This window comes from Scyliorhinus torazame, chromosome 18 (genome assembly GCF_047496885.1).
Source record: "Scyliorhinus torazame isolate Kashiwa2021f chromosome 18, sScyTor2.1, whole genome shotgun sequence".
NCBI classification, from domain to species: Eukaryota; Metazoa; Chordata; class Chondrichthyes; order Carcharhiniformes; family Scyliorhinidae; genus Scyliorhinus; species Scyliorhinus torazame.
The window spans coordinates 122,430,985-122,447,031 of record NC_092724.1 but is presented as its reverse complement, the minus strand read 5'-3'; the positions used below and the strand labels follow the sequence as shown (position 1 = coordinate 122,447,031).

Sequence of the window (16,047 nt, the reverse complement as noted above, 5' to 3'; positions counted from 1 at the left end):
CCATCATCCTTTTTGTTCCTCACCCAGCCATTATACAAGTGTGAGCCTAAACAGTGAGTTCATACAGGCTCATTAATTACCTCCACTCAAAGTCTAGACAACACACAGTCAACAAATGTCAGTGTAGAGCAAACAGAAGCGTAAGCTTTGGGTGATCTTTGTTCCCTCCTCTGCATCGTGAGAACTCAAGTCACCATGCCTGAGTATCTAGGAAGAGATTCGTTTGCTGAGTTGGGACGAGAAATCATTTTTTTATTATTAAAAATGTTTTTATTAGACAATACTTTTTATAGATCCAAGCAGTCTTTGGACTTACAACACAATTGGTTCTTGAAAACCTCGTCCTAAGTTGAAACATTTTAAATTGGAAGCGATTGTTTCACAGGAACATTAAAAATTGGTGATTGGCTCGTGAACACATGTTAATGTCAGTCCTTCAGGTTTTTTTGTGTTAACTGTTTGGCGGTCCCAGCTAAGCCACTTGTCTGAAACTATTCGTCAGCCAACAAATCACTGTGGGAGATTACACCACATGCACACGCTGGGAAGTGAGCCAAGAGTGGTGCTGGCATATTTACTGTGCTCCTACTCTCTCGGTGTATGTGTCTGTCGTAACTAGACACACAGAACCAAGATGGATAGCACGACTCTCCCACTCCACTGCTCCCTCACCATCTTTCCTCAAGTCTGTCTCCGCCCCATACCTCTGTACTGTAAGGCCACGTTCTTACTGGATTTAGAGAGAGGTTTCTCTGCTTCCACAGTCTTGTTCGGGGTCAGTGATCCAAAAATATAAAAGATGGGCAGTGCAGAATGTTGTATCTTCCAAACTGGTGATGTAAAGCCGAAGTAGAGGGCAAATTTATAAATGTTGTAAGTGTTGTTCGTCGCAACTCAAATGTCGTAAAGTTATCATGCAGTGAATTAGGAGGGAAAGCGTGCTGGCCCCTCATCTTTGGGACGTGCTTTTGAATATACATCAGGAACATAACACAAAAGTCCCCTTTGCCAACTGTAAGGTTCCTCAGTACACCAGAGAATTGCACTAACGCGGGTTAAGAGATTTATGAGGATGTTGCCAGGACCGGAAGTTTGCAGCTATGAGGAGAGATTAGGTAGGTTTCTTGGAACAGAAGAGGCTGAGGGGAGGTTTGATTGAGATGGACAAAATTGTGAGGGGCCTGGACAGGGTGGATGGGAAGGACATATTTATTCTAGCGGAAAGGGCAGTGACTATACAGGCATAGACGTAAAATGATTGGTAGAAGGATGAGAGGGGAGATGAGGAAATAATTTTCACCCAGAGGGGTGTGGAGGTTTGGAACTCACTGCCTGAAAGAGTAGTAGAGGCAGAAACTCTTGATTCATTTAAAAGGTGACTGGATATGCTCTTGAAGTGCTGTAACCTGCAGGGCTGGAAAGTTGGGTTAGGCTGGGCGGCTCATTTTTCAGCTGGCGCAGACACAGTGTGCCAAGTCACGTCTTTCTGGGCCATAAACCTTCTGTGAACCAAAATAAATTAAACCTATTCCAGCTCCTTCAGGACATATGGGCAATGCAGAAACTACCCATGACATGGCAGAAGTTATCGATCGCGCCTGGAATGGCTACACTGATGGGAAAAGCGTTCTTTATGGGTGAAATAAAACATTAGACTCTAATTGCAGAGGGGAACCATTTGGACCATCAAACCTACCCTTTTCGATTGACCACGGCACCGTATGATTTAATCGCATCTTCACAGATGTTTCCAAAACCTTGAATAAACATTCCCTCCCCCCTGTATATGTAGCCCTCATTTTGCCAGATTTCAATTGTTTCTGCATTAATGATCTCTTCACACAAACACATGCAACATTCTTACCATCTTTACTTTTGGGACAAAATTCACATCTAACTGGCTTGATCCAGATTCTAAGATTCTTTGTTCTTGACTCCTTGACTAGAGGGACATCATTACTATCTGTACTCACTGACCTTCAGCCAAATCACCCTTAGCACTCTTGTCTTCGGGGATTACAATTCAAAGATTATCCAATTTCATAGCAGAGGCAAGTCAGTCTATTGCAGAAATCATGCTGGTGAATCCAGAGTTGGCTTTCTCCAAGACCAATTGATCTTGTAAGGTCAGACTCCTAAAATGGAACACAATAGTCCAAATGCGACATGACTGGAGTTCTGTGTAATTGGAGCAGTAATCAATTATAACGTCAGCCTGCCTCCCAAATGGTGAACAGAGTTTTGTATTACCTGCCACTAAAATCCCTCCGCAATGTGAGAATATAAATATCAAAAATAAAATACAGAGCATACACAAAATGGAAATAAGCCAGTCAACTTATGCAGTGTGAAAGTAATTAATTCATAATACAAATTAATTTCTCCTGGCTTCCACAGTGCCTGCCTTGAAATGGGGAAATTATTTAATTTAGTTTCATTAGTTTGCTTTGTGCATCATTATTGCTTATACTTATCTCAAATGTTTGCTCGGATTAGTGATTATTTGATTTTCTTTTAAATTACTGTTCTTTATATGAATGTTGTACGGATGGAGTGTGTGCGTATAGCTTATTGCATTACCCATTCTTCTGAATTTGCATCAGTGTCCCTCGGTTAGGGACACTTCAAATTTTCAACTAACTGCTGGAAAGTGCAGTCAAATGGCAAGTAAGGAGATGGGAGTGTGAGTCACAGTGGCACAGTGGTTAGCACTGCTGCCTCACAGCGCCAGGGACCAAGATTCAATTCCGACCTTGGATAACTCTCTGTGTGGAGTTTGCACATTCTCCCATGGCTGCGTGGGTTTCCTCCAGGTGCTCCGGATTCCTCCCACTCCAAAGATGTGCAGGTTAGGTGGATTGGCCGTGCTAAGTTGCCCCTTCATGTCGAAAGGTTAAGTGGGGTTACAGGGGATTGGGCCTAGGTGGGATGCTCTTTTGCAGAGTTGGTGCAGACTCAATGGGCTGAATGACCTTCTGCACTGTAGAGATTCTCTGATTCTATGGTGGCTCACATGAATGAATAGTTGTTCCAAGTTACACATTAGGAATTTTAGGGGATGCATGGAGTGCAGTCAAATTGCATAGAACTGTGCTCCACCATGAGAAAGAGTTTCCAAGAAAGGACAAAGAAAATTGGAATTAACAAAAAGTTACATGGGTGTCTTCCAATTCCAATTCTCTTCCCATATCTAGTGGTGCACTAAGGCAGACTTTTATCTGATTCCATAGCTAGTTATTCCTGGGACAGGTCACTAGTCTGTCGCCAGGGACTTATAACTCCATATCAAGAGTGGCTGACCGGGAGCCTTTCCCGTTCTTACCGCCAGCCATTGGAATGTTGGAAGAATTTGCAAGTTGACACACTCAACCTGTTTGGCCGCTTTACGAACACACATTCCTTGGCCGTCAAATCCTGAGGTGGGGCTCAAAACTGGAGCTTTGGGTTCAGAGGCAGGGATTCTACCCAATGTACCACAAGACCTCCATGGGTGCCTTCAGTAGGCATATTTCATGGATGAGTTTTGCAGTGATTACTGGCCGGTTTTAAAAATAAATTTAGAATACCCAATTTATTTTTTCCAATTCGGGGGCAATTTAGCGTGGCCAATCCAACTACCCTGCACATCTTTTGGATTGTGGCAGTGAGATCCATGGAGACAAGGAGAAACTCCACACGGACAGTGACCCAGGGCCACGATGAGGCAGCAGCGCTAACCACTGCACCACAGTGCTGCCCCTTATTTGGTGAGTTTTACCCTGTCCTCACTCAGTTTCTGCCATTGTGGGGAGGAAACAAAGGTCGGTGGTGTTTCTGGGTCCCAAACCTACCCTGGGGTTGAACAAGTCACTTATTGTGATTTTCATGGGGGCGCCTCCTTAACTGGTTTGGCAATGGGCTTGTGTTCCAATTAAGAAAAGTGCTCTCCAAGCTGAAAGGCTACCTGAAACCAGCCCCACCGCCTGCAGGAATCTGGAGGTGAACTAGGCCTCAAGTGGCTCTTAATAAGCTGAATGGCCCTGAACATCACCATCCCACGCCTACTTCCACACCCGCGCTGTGATTCCGTCGCCACAAAAATGGTGGGACGGAGCCAGTGAACCAGCACACCACTGGGGCTTGTCTCTGTACCCAACAAAGCCAGCTTTACTCCCAACAAAGACCCCGAGATAGCAATGTGGAGCAGGAACCATGGCTCATTCCTGCTCCCTAACCTATCTACTAACTGTAATAGTCCCAGTCCTCCAGCCACCTGAGATTGGCTCACTTGCCGAATTGAACCTGCATGGTACTGCTACTCATTCGAAAAACATTCAATCCATTAAGGAGGTAAAAAGGGCTGCGTGGGACACTTTAAAATCATACATCAAAATGGCTGTTCTTTGCAGAAAAAAAAAACTGCATTACAAAAGATGCTTCCTTATTCTGCTGTTTCAGGAAGCGTAAGAAGTCCCTATAGGTTGCACTGAAGTTTATTTTGCACAAATCAAAATAAAATTCATAGACAGAGGTCATACATAACAAAAAAGATAGCTGGTTTTGGAGAACACTTAATTTCGATTAAACAGTCTGTAGTTGATCAAACAATATAACTGCACTGCTGAGGTATTGCATTTTAAACTAAGTAGCTCCGACAGCTCTCAGGCAAAAATGCCCATTTTCTCTGATTTACAGATTCCGCACACCAACAGGTTAACACATCCTTCAGGCACTTTTCCTTAAAACTTCAAAAGGTCAGCACATAATACACATTTTGAGTTGATTAACTTGGACCTGCCGACGGCTTGCAAAAAAAAAAGTTCCTATGACCTTTCACCCAGGGCTATTTAAACTCATTTAGTCCCTTGCTTATGTGTAATAATCAGATGCAAAGAGAAGCTTGTGTGTGCAACGTTTAAGCCAATGACAGATGTTTAGGTTTGTATGACCCCCATCACTTTTCCCAAGATCTACAAAATGAAACACGTACAGTAGATTTGAAGAACATGACTTTACAATAGAATGTAATCCAAAGATTATTTGAACTTCCCTTTGCACAAATAACCCAGATTTCTTTATTAAAATGTTATGAGTTGGTCTATAATGCTGTAAGACATGAAAAGCTTGTCGACTAGGTTTGATTCATGGTTTTCAAATGTTTTTTTTTATTCGTTCATGGAATGTGGGCATCGCTGGCTGGGTCAGCATTTGTTGCCCATCCCTGAGGGCATTTAAGAGTCAACCACATTGCTGTGGGTCTGGAGTCACATGTAGGCCAGACCAGGTAAGGATGATAGGTTTTCTTCCCCAAAGGACATCAGTGAACCAGATGGATATTTGTAACAATCGACAATGGTTTCATGGTCGTCATTAGACTTTTAACTCCAGATTTTTATTGAATTCAAATTCATCTTTGATGGGATTCAAACCCATGTTCCCAGAGCATTACCCTGGGTTTCTGGATTACTAGTCCAGTGACAATACCACTACGTCACTACATCTCCCAATGTAAAATATGCAGTGTTTATTCTTTCTCAAGTGTTCTTCAATGTTATCAAAGCTCACAACAATTCTGTTATTACAGAATCCATCGATAACAGGAGGCAAATGACAAAACACAGCTCAGGAGGTGATGGGTGAAATTTTCCCCAAATTGCACAGAATGCAGGATCAGATGAAAAAAGCTGTGTGAAACTTCACAGATGTCTTTTCTCACCTGATTTAACAGCATTCTGTACAATTTCAAAGGACTGGCGCGGATTACAAAGCCAGCTGGGGGAGCGGGACCTATACACGCTGGGAAAAGCGGGATTCAGAGGTGGGGCACACCAATCTCAAAGTTAAATTAAAGATCACCCCCCCCCATAGGAATCAGGACACCCCCACTGATGTCTCCTACACCATGGACATTGGGATCCCCACAACCACGGACACGGGGAACACCCCCAACACTCACATGCAGAAGGGCAGCCCCCGCCCCCCAACACACATGCAGAAGGGCAGCTCCCCACCCTCGCCGTCAGACCACTCAAAGATCGGAGCAACCCCCCCATACACCATGCGTCAGTGCGACATGGCCCCCACCCCACTCTACTGGCATCAGGGCACTGCAACTCCCCCCCCCACCCCCCCTCACAGGCACCAGCCCCCTTCACAATCTCTGCCTCCCCCCCCCCACCCCAATGCATGCAGACTCCCCCTCCCGCTTGATAACCATCAGTACCCGCCCCCCACAAATAAGAGGCACCCACCCCAATCAGTCTCTCCAGAGAACCACCCCGGCATTGCCAACCTGGTCATGGCCCTTTTGCAAGAGTTTGCAACCATAATGGGATTTGCGCCTGTGTTGAATTGGACTGCTGAATTCCACCTGATGAATCATGAGATGCAGAGTGTGTGCTGTTTTCTGCATTATTTGCTTTAATCTACAAAGCTGGAAGGATGTGCTTTTAGGCTGACTTGTGTGGAAATTTTGGTTGTCTGAGCATTACCATTTGTTTTCTCCTGTGACAAGCTGTTAGTAGAATTAGTCAGGGTCTGGATACCTTTTCGAGATTTCATCAACTCTGAAGAGCGAGCATTCAGGCAGCAAGAAAGGAAAAGTTAACGATTGGCCTGTGGAAAGAGATCTTTTTAATTACAATTTGCAGTGGGTTGGAACGTTCTGTTGTCTATTCCCATTTCTCCTTTTCACACTTAGCTTTCATATAGAAAAAAGTGTAGGCTCAGTGTAAGTTCAATTCAGTGGTGCTGCTATTTTTAGTTAAATGAGAAATTTTCATGCCAGCCTCAAAAAAGCTGACAACTAAAGATAACCTTGAATGTGAGCCTCGAAACCAGGTACTTACACAGACTTTGTACATTGAGTGTGAGGAACACATCCTTTCAGTTTCACCTGTACAAGAAAACATGCAAATTAAATACTGAAGGGAGAAATCCAAAGGGTTGAAGACCCAAAATCGGTGGTGCATTTGTGCTCACAAATCCATAAGCACTGTGGGCGGGATTTTCCGTTGGCCGACGCCAACATCGGGAATGACGATCGGGCAGAGAATGGTTCCCGACGCTAAAATCGCAGAAGGCACTGGTTTGACGGCAGGTTGTATGCTCCGCCCCTTTCCAAATCAGCGTCATCGGGCCGCGCGCAGTCGCAGCTCCATTGGAATGTAATTAGCGGGCCCACCTCCGATGGCCCGAGTTCCCAATGGCGTGGGCCATGTGTGGTCTCATGAGCTTGGCATGGCGGCTGCGGACAGAGAGAGGGCATGCAGACATTGTCCAGCACCGCCACACACGGCCAAGATTCATGCCGATGACCGGGGGGCTTCTGCCAGGACTGTGGGCAGTAGTGGGGGGAGGGGGGGGGGTGGCTAAGTGGGCTGTGGGGTCGCGGTGGACGGGTACGCGGTCCAGCACAACCAGCACCATCGTTTCTGCCGCGATCAGTGCGTGTGTGGGGGATATAGCCGTACGCGAGGCTGCTGCTTGTCAGCCTGCGCATGTGCAGCACGGCCCGGCGATTCTCCACCGTTTTCTGTGCATTCCGCAGGTGTTTCATGCGGCTCCAGTGCTAGCCCCTCACCGGTAGTGGAATCAGTGCGAGCTCCACACCAATTTTTCCTCAGGAACGGCGAATCCAGCCCTTTGGCTTTTAAAAAGAGATCCAAACTCCCAGTTGATAGCTGAATGAGTAACACAACAAGGTTTCATTTTTTTCACACTTTATTTCTCCTATTAATATATTTCACAAGAAATCCAGCTAAAGGAGGGCTGGTTTAGCTCAGTAGACTAGACAGCTAGTTTGTGATGCAGAGCAAGACCAACAGCGCGGGTTCAATTCCTGTACCAGCTGAGAATTCTGAAATCTCTCTCTGTGTACCCGAACAGGTGCAGGAATGTGACGACTAGGTGACGACACAGTAACTTCATTGCAGTGTTAATATAAGCCTACTTGTGACAATAAAGATTTTTTTTTTTTTAAATTAGAGATGTAAAGATCAAATTTATAGGCCCCGCACTCCCAGTGATGAGCTATGCTTGAATCGAGCAGAAGGAATTACCAACACCACACACTGATTATCTAACACGCACTCTCTTGGTTTTCGGCTCTGTGCTCACCATTGGTGAACTTACCCCCTCGGTTATATAGCTGCAATGCCACCATGGACTTTTTAAAATTATTTTGTGGAATGTGGGCATCACTGTCAGAACAGCATTCATTGCCCATCGCTTTTTGCCCTTGCGAAGGTCCACTGTCTTGAACCATTGCAGTCCATGTGGCCTGGGTACACACACGATGCCGATAAGGGAAGGAGTTCCAGGATCTTGGCCCAGCAACAGAGAAGGAACAGAGAAAGAGTCCAAGTCAAGTAGAGGTTCTGGTTTTGGAAGGTGCCATCAAAGGAGCTTTAATGAGTTGCTGTAGCGCACTTTGTGTGTAGTACACACTGCAACCACTGTGTCAGTGGTGGAGGGACTGAATGTTGAAGGTGGTGGAAAGGGTGCCAATCAAACGGTTGCCTTGTCCTGGATGGTATTGAGCTTCTGGAGAGTTACTGGAGCTGCACTCAACCAGGCAAGTGGAGAATATTCCATCACACTCCTGACTTTTGCCTTTTAGATGGTGGACAGGCTTTGGGGAGTCAGGAGGTGAATTACTTGCCTCAGAATTCCCAACCTCTGACCTATTCTTGTAGTCACAAATGACAGGTCTAATTCAGTCTCTTAGCTCCTCCAGACTGGTGAACCCTTCCTCCAAATACAAATCCCTCACCTTGACCAACCCCACTTCCCTCCACCTCCTGTACACACTATCCATGTCTCCGGCTCAAACCTATGATTCTCGCACAGCGACATTAACACCGACATCCCCTCCACCCTAAAATGCCTCAACTGATTCCAAATCTTCACCGTGGACTGCACCACCAGGCTCCCTGAATAGCTACTCGGAGCCATTGGCATCGCTGCCATCACAATAGCCCTCAAACTGGATCCCTTACAAGATTCCTCCTCCATCCTAACCCACTCCATCCCTTCTCCTTCCCACCATCGCTGTACCTTATCCACATTCGCCGCTCAGTAATAATGAAGCAGATTCGGCAACGCCAATGCTCCCCCCCACCCCTCTGCCTCTGTAGCAGGGTGAATGTTAATTTTCTTAACCAATAAATCAGTTAAATGTTCTTAAAACGTCATTGTTCATTATAGTGAACGTCATTGTTCATGACTGTGGAGCAGATGTTGCTGATTAAATAATTACTATCTTGAATAGTTTTAAGGAGGGGATTTCTTTCTGTACTTCATCTTTAGATAAAAATCTTTTCTGTTTTCAAAGGGCAAATATGAAACTAGTTTGTCAGCCCTAATCTAATTTGTAATAGATTTGAGTACTGCCTCTTGTTTATGTATAACTGGCATACGCAATCCATGGGTCGAACTGGTGATGGAAGTGTAAAATATTAACACCTACACAATGGGTGTGTTCTGAGCTCTGGGATGTCACATTAAAGAGGTTCTGCACCCACAATACCCGGGTCAGAAATGTCAGAGAATCAAAGTGAAATGATTTCATTCCTTGAAATGAATATTGCTCCTGAATATCGCTCATTGATCACTGCAAACAAAAGCCACTGTTTGGAGAATTTAATTTCAAGATGCAGTCATTTCTGGAACCACTGGGATTGCATAGCCAGCTACAGAGCATGTCTCAGCTATAGCCACAACTGCAGTTAAAACTCAGAATGTCAAACTCAAAGAAACAGCCATCTCTAGTGATTCCAGCAAATACTGTGCGAGTAACGGTTCGGAAAGCAAGCTACTGCAACTGTTGTGATGGATTTTTTTATTGATGTTGTTTTTACATACACAAAATTCGAGAAATAAAACAATATGAAGGGAGACTTTAATTATTTCTTGTCCTCTGGTAAACTAAGAGTTAAATGGATTTGCAACAATGACAAAATGGATTCAGGCCATTGGCAGAAATGTTTGAAAAGATTTATTTTACGCAGGTTTGTTTAACATAGGAAAACTTGAATCAGCTAAGTAGAGCATCAAATATTAAACTCTAAACACCCATCAATTATTCCTACAGACTCTTTCAGCAAATCTACTCTGGCACAAACAATGCCTGAGGTCAATTATGGCACTTGTTGCAGGGGCTGAGCCTACCCTGAAAGCTCAGCAATAGAATTGTGCATCTTTAATGTAGAGACAGCCTGATATCATTTTTAATGAATAAACATCTGAAAAATGACCCTGCTTAATGTGAACAGTGAATACTTGATACACGCGGACTCTGATTAAAGATGAAACAGTCAAAATACTGAAACAGAAGTCCAATCTGTGATACCAATGATAACGGCCAGTTAATTCACAGATTTAATACTTAGCCAGTTGATACTTTCAATAAACTGATGAATCTCAATATGTTTTTCAGTCAAATCGTAATTGCATAAAGAAATTCATTGACACACTTTAATGCTATGACTCGAGACTTCAGTATAAATAGTAATTAAGCAGAAACCATTTTTGAACCACAGGTAAAGATCTGGGACAATAGAGCCAAGTTGATTGCCAATACTGTAGTATTTCCACCATATATGATTTTCAACCCAACTTAAAAATCAACCTTTTTGTGTGTATAACTGATTTACTGTGCTGTTTTTATTGGTTTATTTCTAGGGGCCAAGGGACTTGACTTCTGTTCTTCATGGCACCAATTAATCTATGGTAAAGAAGGATCTTCAATGGCCTGGGCAGGATCACAGCTGAATGAGACTGTGATGGCATATCGAGTGCCCCATTCTACCTTTTCCACATAATGAAGATTTTCTGAGCCAGATGTGAAGAATGAAACACGACCTGGGGCATGAAAAAAATACAACAATTAACTCTGATAAAGTTGTAAAGACATATGTTTACATAGAAATCCACTCTGATGGTACTAATGCTGCTATAAAAGTTCAAACATCGGTGTATTATCCAGAAAATGTTCAGAAAGGCAGTTTTTGTTAATTACCTGGATCGCGTCAGCTTGAACTATATAATTACAGGTGAAAATATGCTTAATTATTTCCTAAGGTACACATTCAAAGGTGAGAAGCTGAAAATCTCTTATGAAGCTGACTTTCTTTTAGAATGTGGTTAAGTTCATGTTAAAAAGTCTTTATCTGTGTCCATTGGGGTAAACCTTGGTATAGAGCAGTGATGCACCTATAATAGTTTCTCATGATCAGAACTGGAGATACGGAAGACAGCATTTGCAATGATACTAAACAGTTATGAAGTTTAAGGATAAGGTGGAAGTAATTTGTCCCTCCATCAACTTTGGAGGAAAATGAATATTGACCATCAGTGGTTTGGCCACAATAGGTTGTTTTACACATTTAAAATGCAGTGAAAACCACAGAAAATTTTGGAAATACAGTTCTTTGAATACAGGGAACTGTACGACCTATAGATATTCATGATATTGCAGAATATCAGCCCAGCACTTGAGAATGCTGCTGTTGGGAAACCTCAGTCCCCAGTGAGTGGGGTATGAGCGTTGGTTCCCTGGCATCACTTAGTCAGAAGGCCTACGGTTCAAAGCAAACTCCAGAGTCTTGAGAACATAATCCCAGTTGACATTTCAGTAAAGTACTGAAGTAATGCTGTACCACCAATAAGGTGCTGCTCGCTCAGGTGAATGTAAAAGATCCATAGCACGAGTTAAGAGACGGATATTTGTCCTAGTAACCTGGCCAGAATTTATCCTTCAACAAACACCACTAAAAAAACAAGATATTTGGCCATCTATCCCATTGCTGGTTATGGAACCATGCTGTCTGCAAATTGGCTTCCGTAATTCCCTACGTTAATGTAGCAATAATGCTTCAAATGTATTTTTTTGACCGCAGAGCATTGTACTGTTGTGAAAGACACTTCCCTTTCCCTTTTCAATACACAGTTTAGCCTAATAATTGTAAAGATATTTGTCAATTGAAATTCACTATGGTTCTATGGAAATGACCTCTGCATTTTTAGTCAGTGCAAAAAAAATGTAGAAATTATTATCAGTAGATTAACATAGGACATTTATCTTTTGGTTCTAGCTCCAGCGTGTCATTGAGTGTTTGAAAATATTTAAAACTTTCATTCTGTTCCTCACATCAACAGCTTTTTAGTGGGGCATTCACACACACACACAAATACACTGATGACTATCTTCACCAAAATAATGATGCTTATTTTACAATTAGAACATTTCTATTTGCTTCAGAAGTTTGTTGCTAAAGGTTTACAGATGGTGCTTTCTGACTAATAATTTTATAGATGACAGAAGATTAGGCCAATAAAAGAGATGTGGCCATTGTTGGAATTTATAACAATAATCTCACTGCTGACATGAACAGCTAACAAAAAATTGGCTGTACAAATGCTGTTTACTTTAATTAACCATTGGAAAAAGGTAATCCTGAAATTTCCATGAGCTCATATTCAACATAATCATATAATTTTTCAAATAATATCTAGTCTGCAATGTTGAGATAAAGTGGGAAATATATTCAGAAAATGTGACTAAACCTGAATTAAAAGTTAACACCTTGACAGGTAAAATCTGAATTAATAGCAAAGGGTCAATGTACAAAACTCTTCTGTATATATTTTAGTCGGTACAGTGATCCTGACTTTCAAAAATTACAAGAATTTAGACTGAATGCAGAATTTTCTCAAAGCATAACACTAAGTATTAAACAAAGCTATTTATTGATCAGTAAGCTTTGATTGTCAAAGTGAATGGTATCCATAGTATAAAACTTTGCATCAATATTATTGTGCACCATGGTTCAAACAGTTGAGTCATCATGCGATATTCTTGATGAAAATATTTCAAAAGTTAATTTGTTCTTTTTCTTAACGGTTAAACTGCTAAACAGACACAGTGAACTGCTCAAATGGACCTTCTATTAATACCTGTTAATTTAAAATATATATTTTTATTCAAATAAGGATATACATAACAATGTACAAACAATAAATCAATAATAAAATAAACAAAATAAAATTCTCCTAATTTTTTTCTCTTATTTCAATTAAGCCTTTCCCCTTTTTCCCTCCCCCCTCATCCCAGCTCCCCTACCTTTACATGCAAGCAAGAAACACATTTGTAAATCTGGCATAGTAATAATAATAATAATAATCACTTATTGTCCAAGTAGGCTTCAGTGAAGTTACTGTGAAAAGCGGATGGTGAAGAAAGTTATATAAGATTGCAACAGGATCTTGACCAATTGGGCCAATGGGCCGATGAATGGCAGATGGAGTTTAATTTGGATAAATGTGAGTCGATGCATTTTGGTAGATCAAATCAGGGCAGGACCTACTCAGTTAATGGTAGGAAGTTGGGGTGAGTTACAGAACAAAGAGATCTAGGGGTACAGGTTCATAGCTTTGAAGGTGGAGTCGCAGGTGGACAGGATGGTGAAGAAGGCATTCAGCATGCTAGGTTTATTGGTCAGGATACTGAATACAGGATTGGGACGTCTTGTTGAAGTTGTACAAGACATTGGTAAGACGACACATGGAATACTGTGTTCTTTCTGGTCACTATTATAGGAAGGATATTGTTAAACTAGAAAGAGTGCAGAAGAGATTTACGAGGATGCTGCCAGAACTTGGTGGTCTGAGTTATAAGGAGAGGCTGGATAGGCTGGGACTTTTTTCCCTGGAGCGTAGGAGGCTTAAGGGTGACCCTATAGAGGTCTATAAAATAATGAGGAGCATAGTCAACATCATTTCCCAAAGGTAGAGGAGTCTAGAACAAGAGGGCATAGGTTTAAGGTGAGAGGGGAGAGATACAAAAGAGAACAGAGGGGAAATTTCTTCACACAGAGGGTGGTGAGCATCTAGAACGAGCTGCCAAGAGACAGTGGTAGAGGCGGGAACAATTTTCTCCTTTAGGAAACAGTTAGACAGTTACATGGGGCAGGGTGGGTATAGAGGGATATGGGTCAAATGCGGGCAAGTGGGACTGGCTTAGTGATAGAAACTGGGCTGCATGGACATGCTGGGCCGTAGGGATTGTTTCCATGCTGTAAACATCTCTGACTCTACAACTCTAAATCGAGACAAGAACAACTTCCATCTCATTCAGAATTCCCCATCTCAGCCACGAAGGGCAAACTTAATTTTCTCAAGTTTAAGGAATTCCACAAGATCCCATAACCATGTCGATATTTTTGGCGGATCTTCTGATAATTTAATTGTGTGTGAAATACATGGCAGTCGATATAATCTAAGCTTTACAACTGCAAAATTGGCAAAGGCAGTTTTGCGAAGTTACACAGGGAAAGGCATGAAAATCTATTTTGACAGCACGTCCTGGATGACATTTGACAATTGACGCTAGAAAAAGATGAGTTGGTCCATCAGGCCTGTCCTGAGCTGTCATGGTGTAAAGTCTGCACATCATCATCAACCAGCTTGAGGTGCCAGATCCATGTGCTTCACTCTTCAGACCACACTACATGAGGTGCTTTCAGAATAAAATACATTCCACAGTACAAACAGGTTCAGTGCCATCTGTTTTCTTAGTTGTACATGCAAAAGGTTTTATTTTTAAACTTCTGCTTCTTACTCATTCCTCCAGCTCTAAGCTTTGATATGACCTAGGAATGGTTCGGCTATTGTATTAACTCTGAATGGAAATGGCAAAGTTTCTTCTGGGGAGCCGGTGCCAAGGAATTTAGTGCTTTGCCCTGAAATAATTTCAGGTAAACAGGTGTGGACATTTCTGAGGACCAATCTTCAATGTGCATTGTGTTACTTTTCTGCTTATGATGACCATAGAGCCGGAATATAATTGTAAATTATTATTTTCAATAAAGGTGTTGTAGAAATCCTTGGGCAATTTGTGCACAATTTGTTCACTTTGTTTATCACTTCTATGTACTTAAAGAAAGCTGACCCAATATCAGAAGAATAATTATCACAAGAAGAACAATTCACTGTCTATTATGAGACGTACTCTTTTAGTCTAATTCAAGTCCAACTCTATTGATCATCTATTCACAAAGCGGTCCCTATCACTTTCAGAAATATATATCCTAAACTAGATTTCCCTTGGTTAAGATCAAAATCATTTCAACCCCCCTCCATAAAACGTAGTCAATGTAACAGAAGGTTATGTGAGGAAATCAATAAGTGAATAAATAGGTCAAGGGTCCTCCCATCAACAATCTCGCTCCCAGAAGGAATGCTTACAAATTGTCCTCGGTTAATAACTAACAGCTGCACAACAAGGGCACAGGCAGATTTTTGCTCCCTTCGACAAAGTGCCTAATTTCAGGGCGCTCATTGGGTGGTAGGTTATCGATCTAAGACTGCATTCTACCACTCCATATGCAAATTGCACAAAATCCTGAATGTTGCCAGCTCATTGTCTACTTGCAGCGTCTTCATATTTTCCAATTTTTCTTGAACACTTGATAAGATTTACGAGTCTTGGAAAGGGTTAGAATAACTGGTTTACAACTCGGGTCAGGTCACTTTGTAATTGAGGGGCTCTGACCAGATACAAACGGAAAACCTTCATCATGTCACGCCAGAACTCGCATTTCCTTCATTAAGATTAATTCCTGGGTTCACAACCCTGGCCCCCCGGCAAATGGTTAACTCATTTGGGGAGAAAATTGGAATACAAACGAAATACAATACTTGCCAATAAACAATGGAAAGGAATAGAAGGCAAAACATCTCTTAAAGGTTCAAGCATTCCATATAATCGACTTCTCGCTCATGGTTGAAAATCTGAAGCGTAAGAAAGCTAGACAAATGATACACCAAATGCTTACAGAAAAGTCAGTTCATTTTAGAGAATTTAGAGATAACATTCAAATTAAAATGCAAAACATTAAAGGTAATAATTCCTGGCGTGAAAGTTCTAAGTGGTGATTTTCAAAGAGACTTGGGTGTACTTGCACAAGGAACATAGAAAGTTAGCATGCAGAGACAGCAAGCAATTGGGAAGGCAAATGGTATGTTGATCTTTGTTATAAGGGGATTGGAATACAGGAATAAACAAGT

At 42.1% G+C, this 16,047-nt stretch overlaps 1 protein-coding gene across 1 annotated transcript in view; it reads right to left on the bottom strand.

The window, feature by feature from the left end:
* Window positions 1–9,805: 9,805 nt before the first annotated feature.
* ogfod3 (2-oxoglutarate and iron dependent oxygenase domain containing 3) overlaps window positions 9,806–16,047 on the bottom strand; it is a 216,452-nt gene continuing 210,210 nt past the window's right edge. Inside the window, exon 10 of the mRNA XM_072483277.1 lies at window positions 9,806–10,842. Within this exon, the coding sequence (XP_072339378.1) occupies window positions 10,706–10,842 (137 nt within the window). The 3' untranslated portion in view covers window positions 9,806–10,705. The remainder of the gene's footprint in view (window positions 10,843–16,047) is intronic.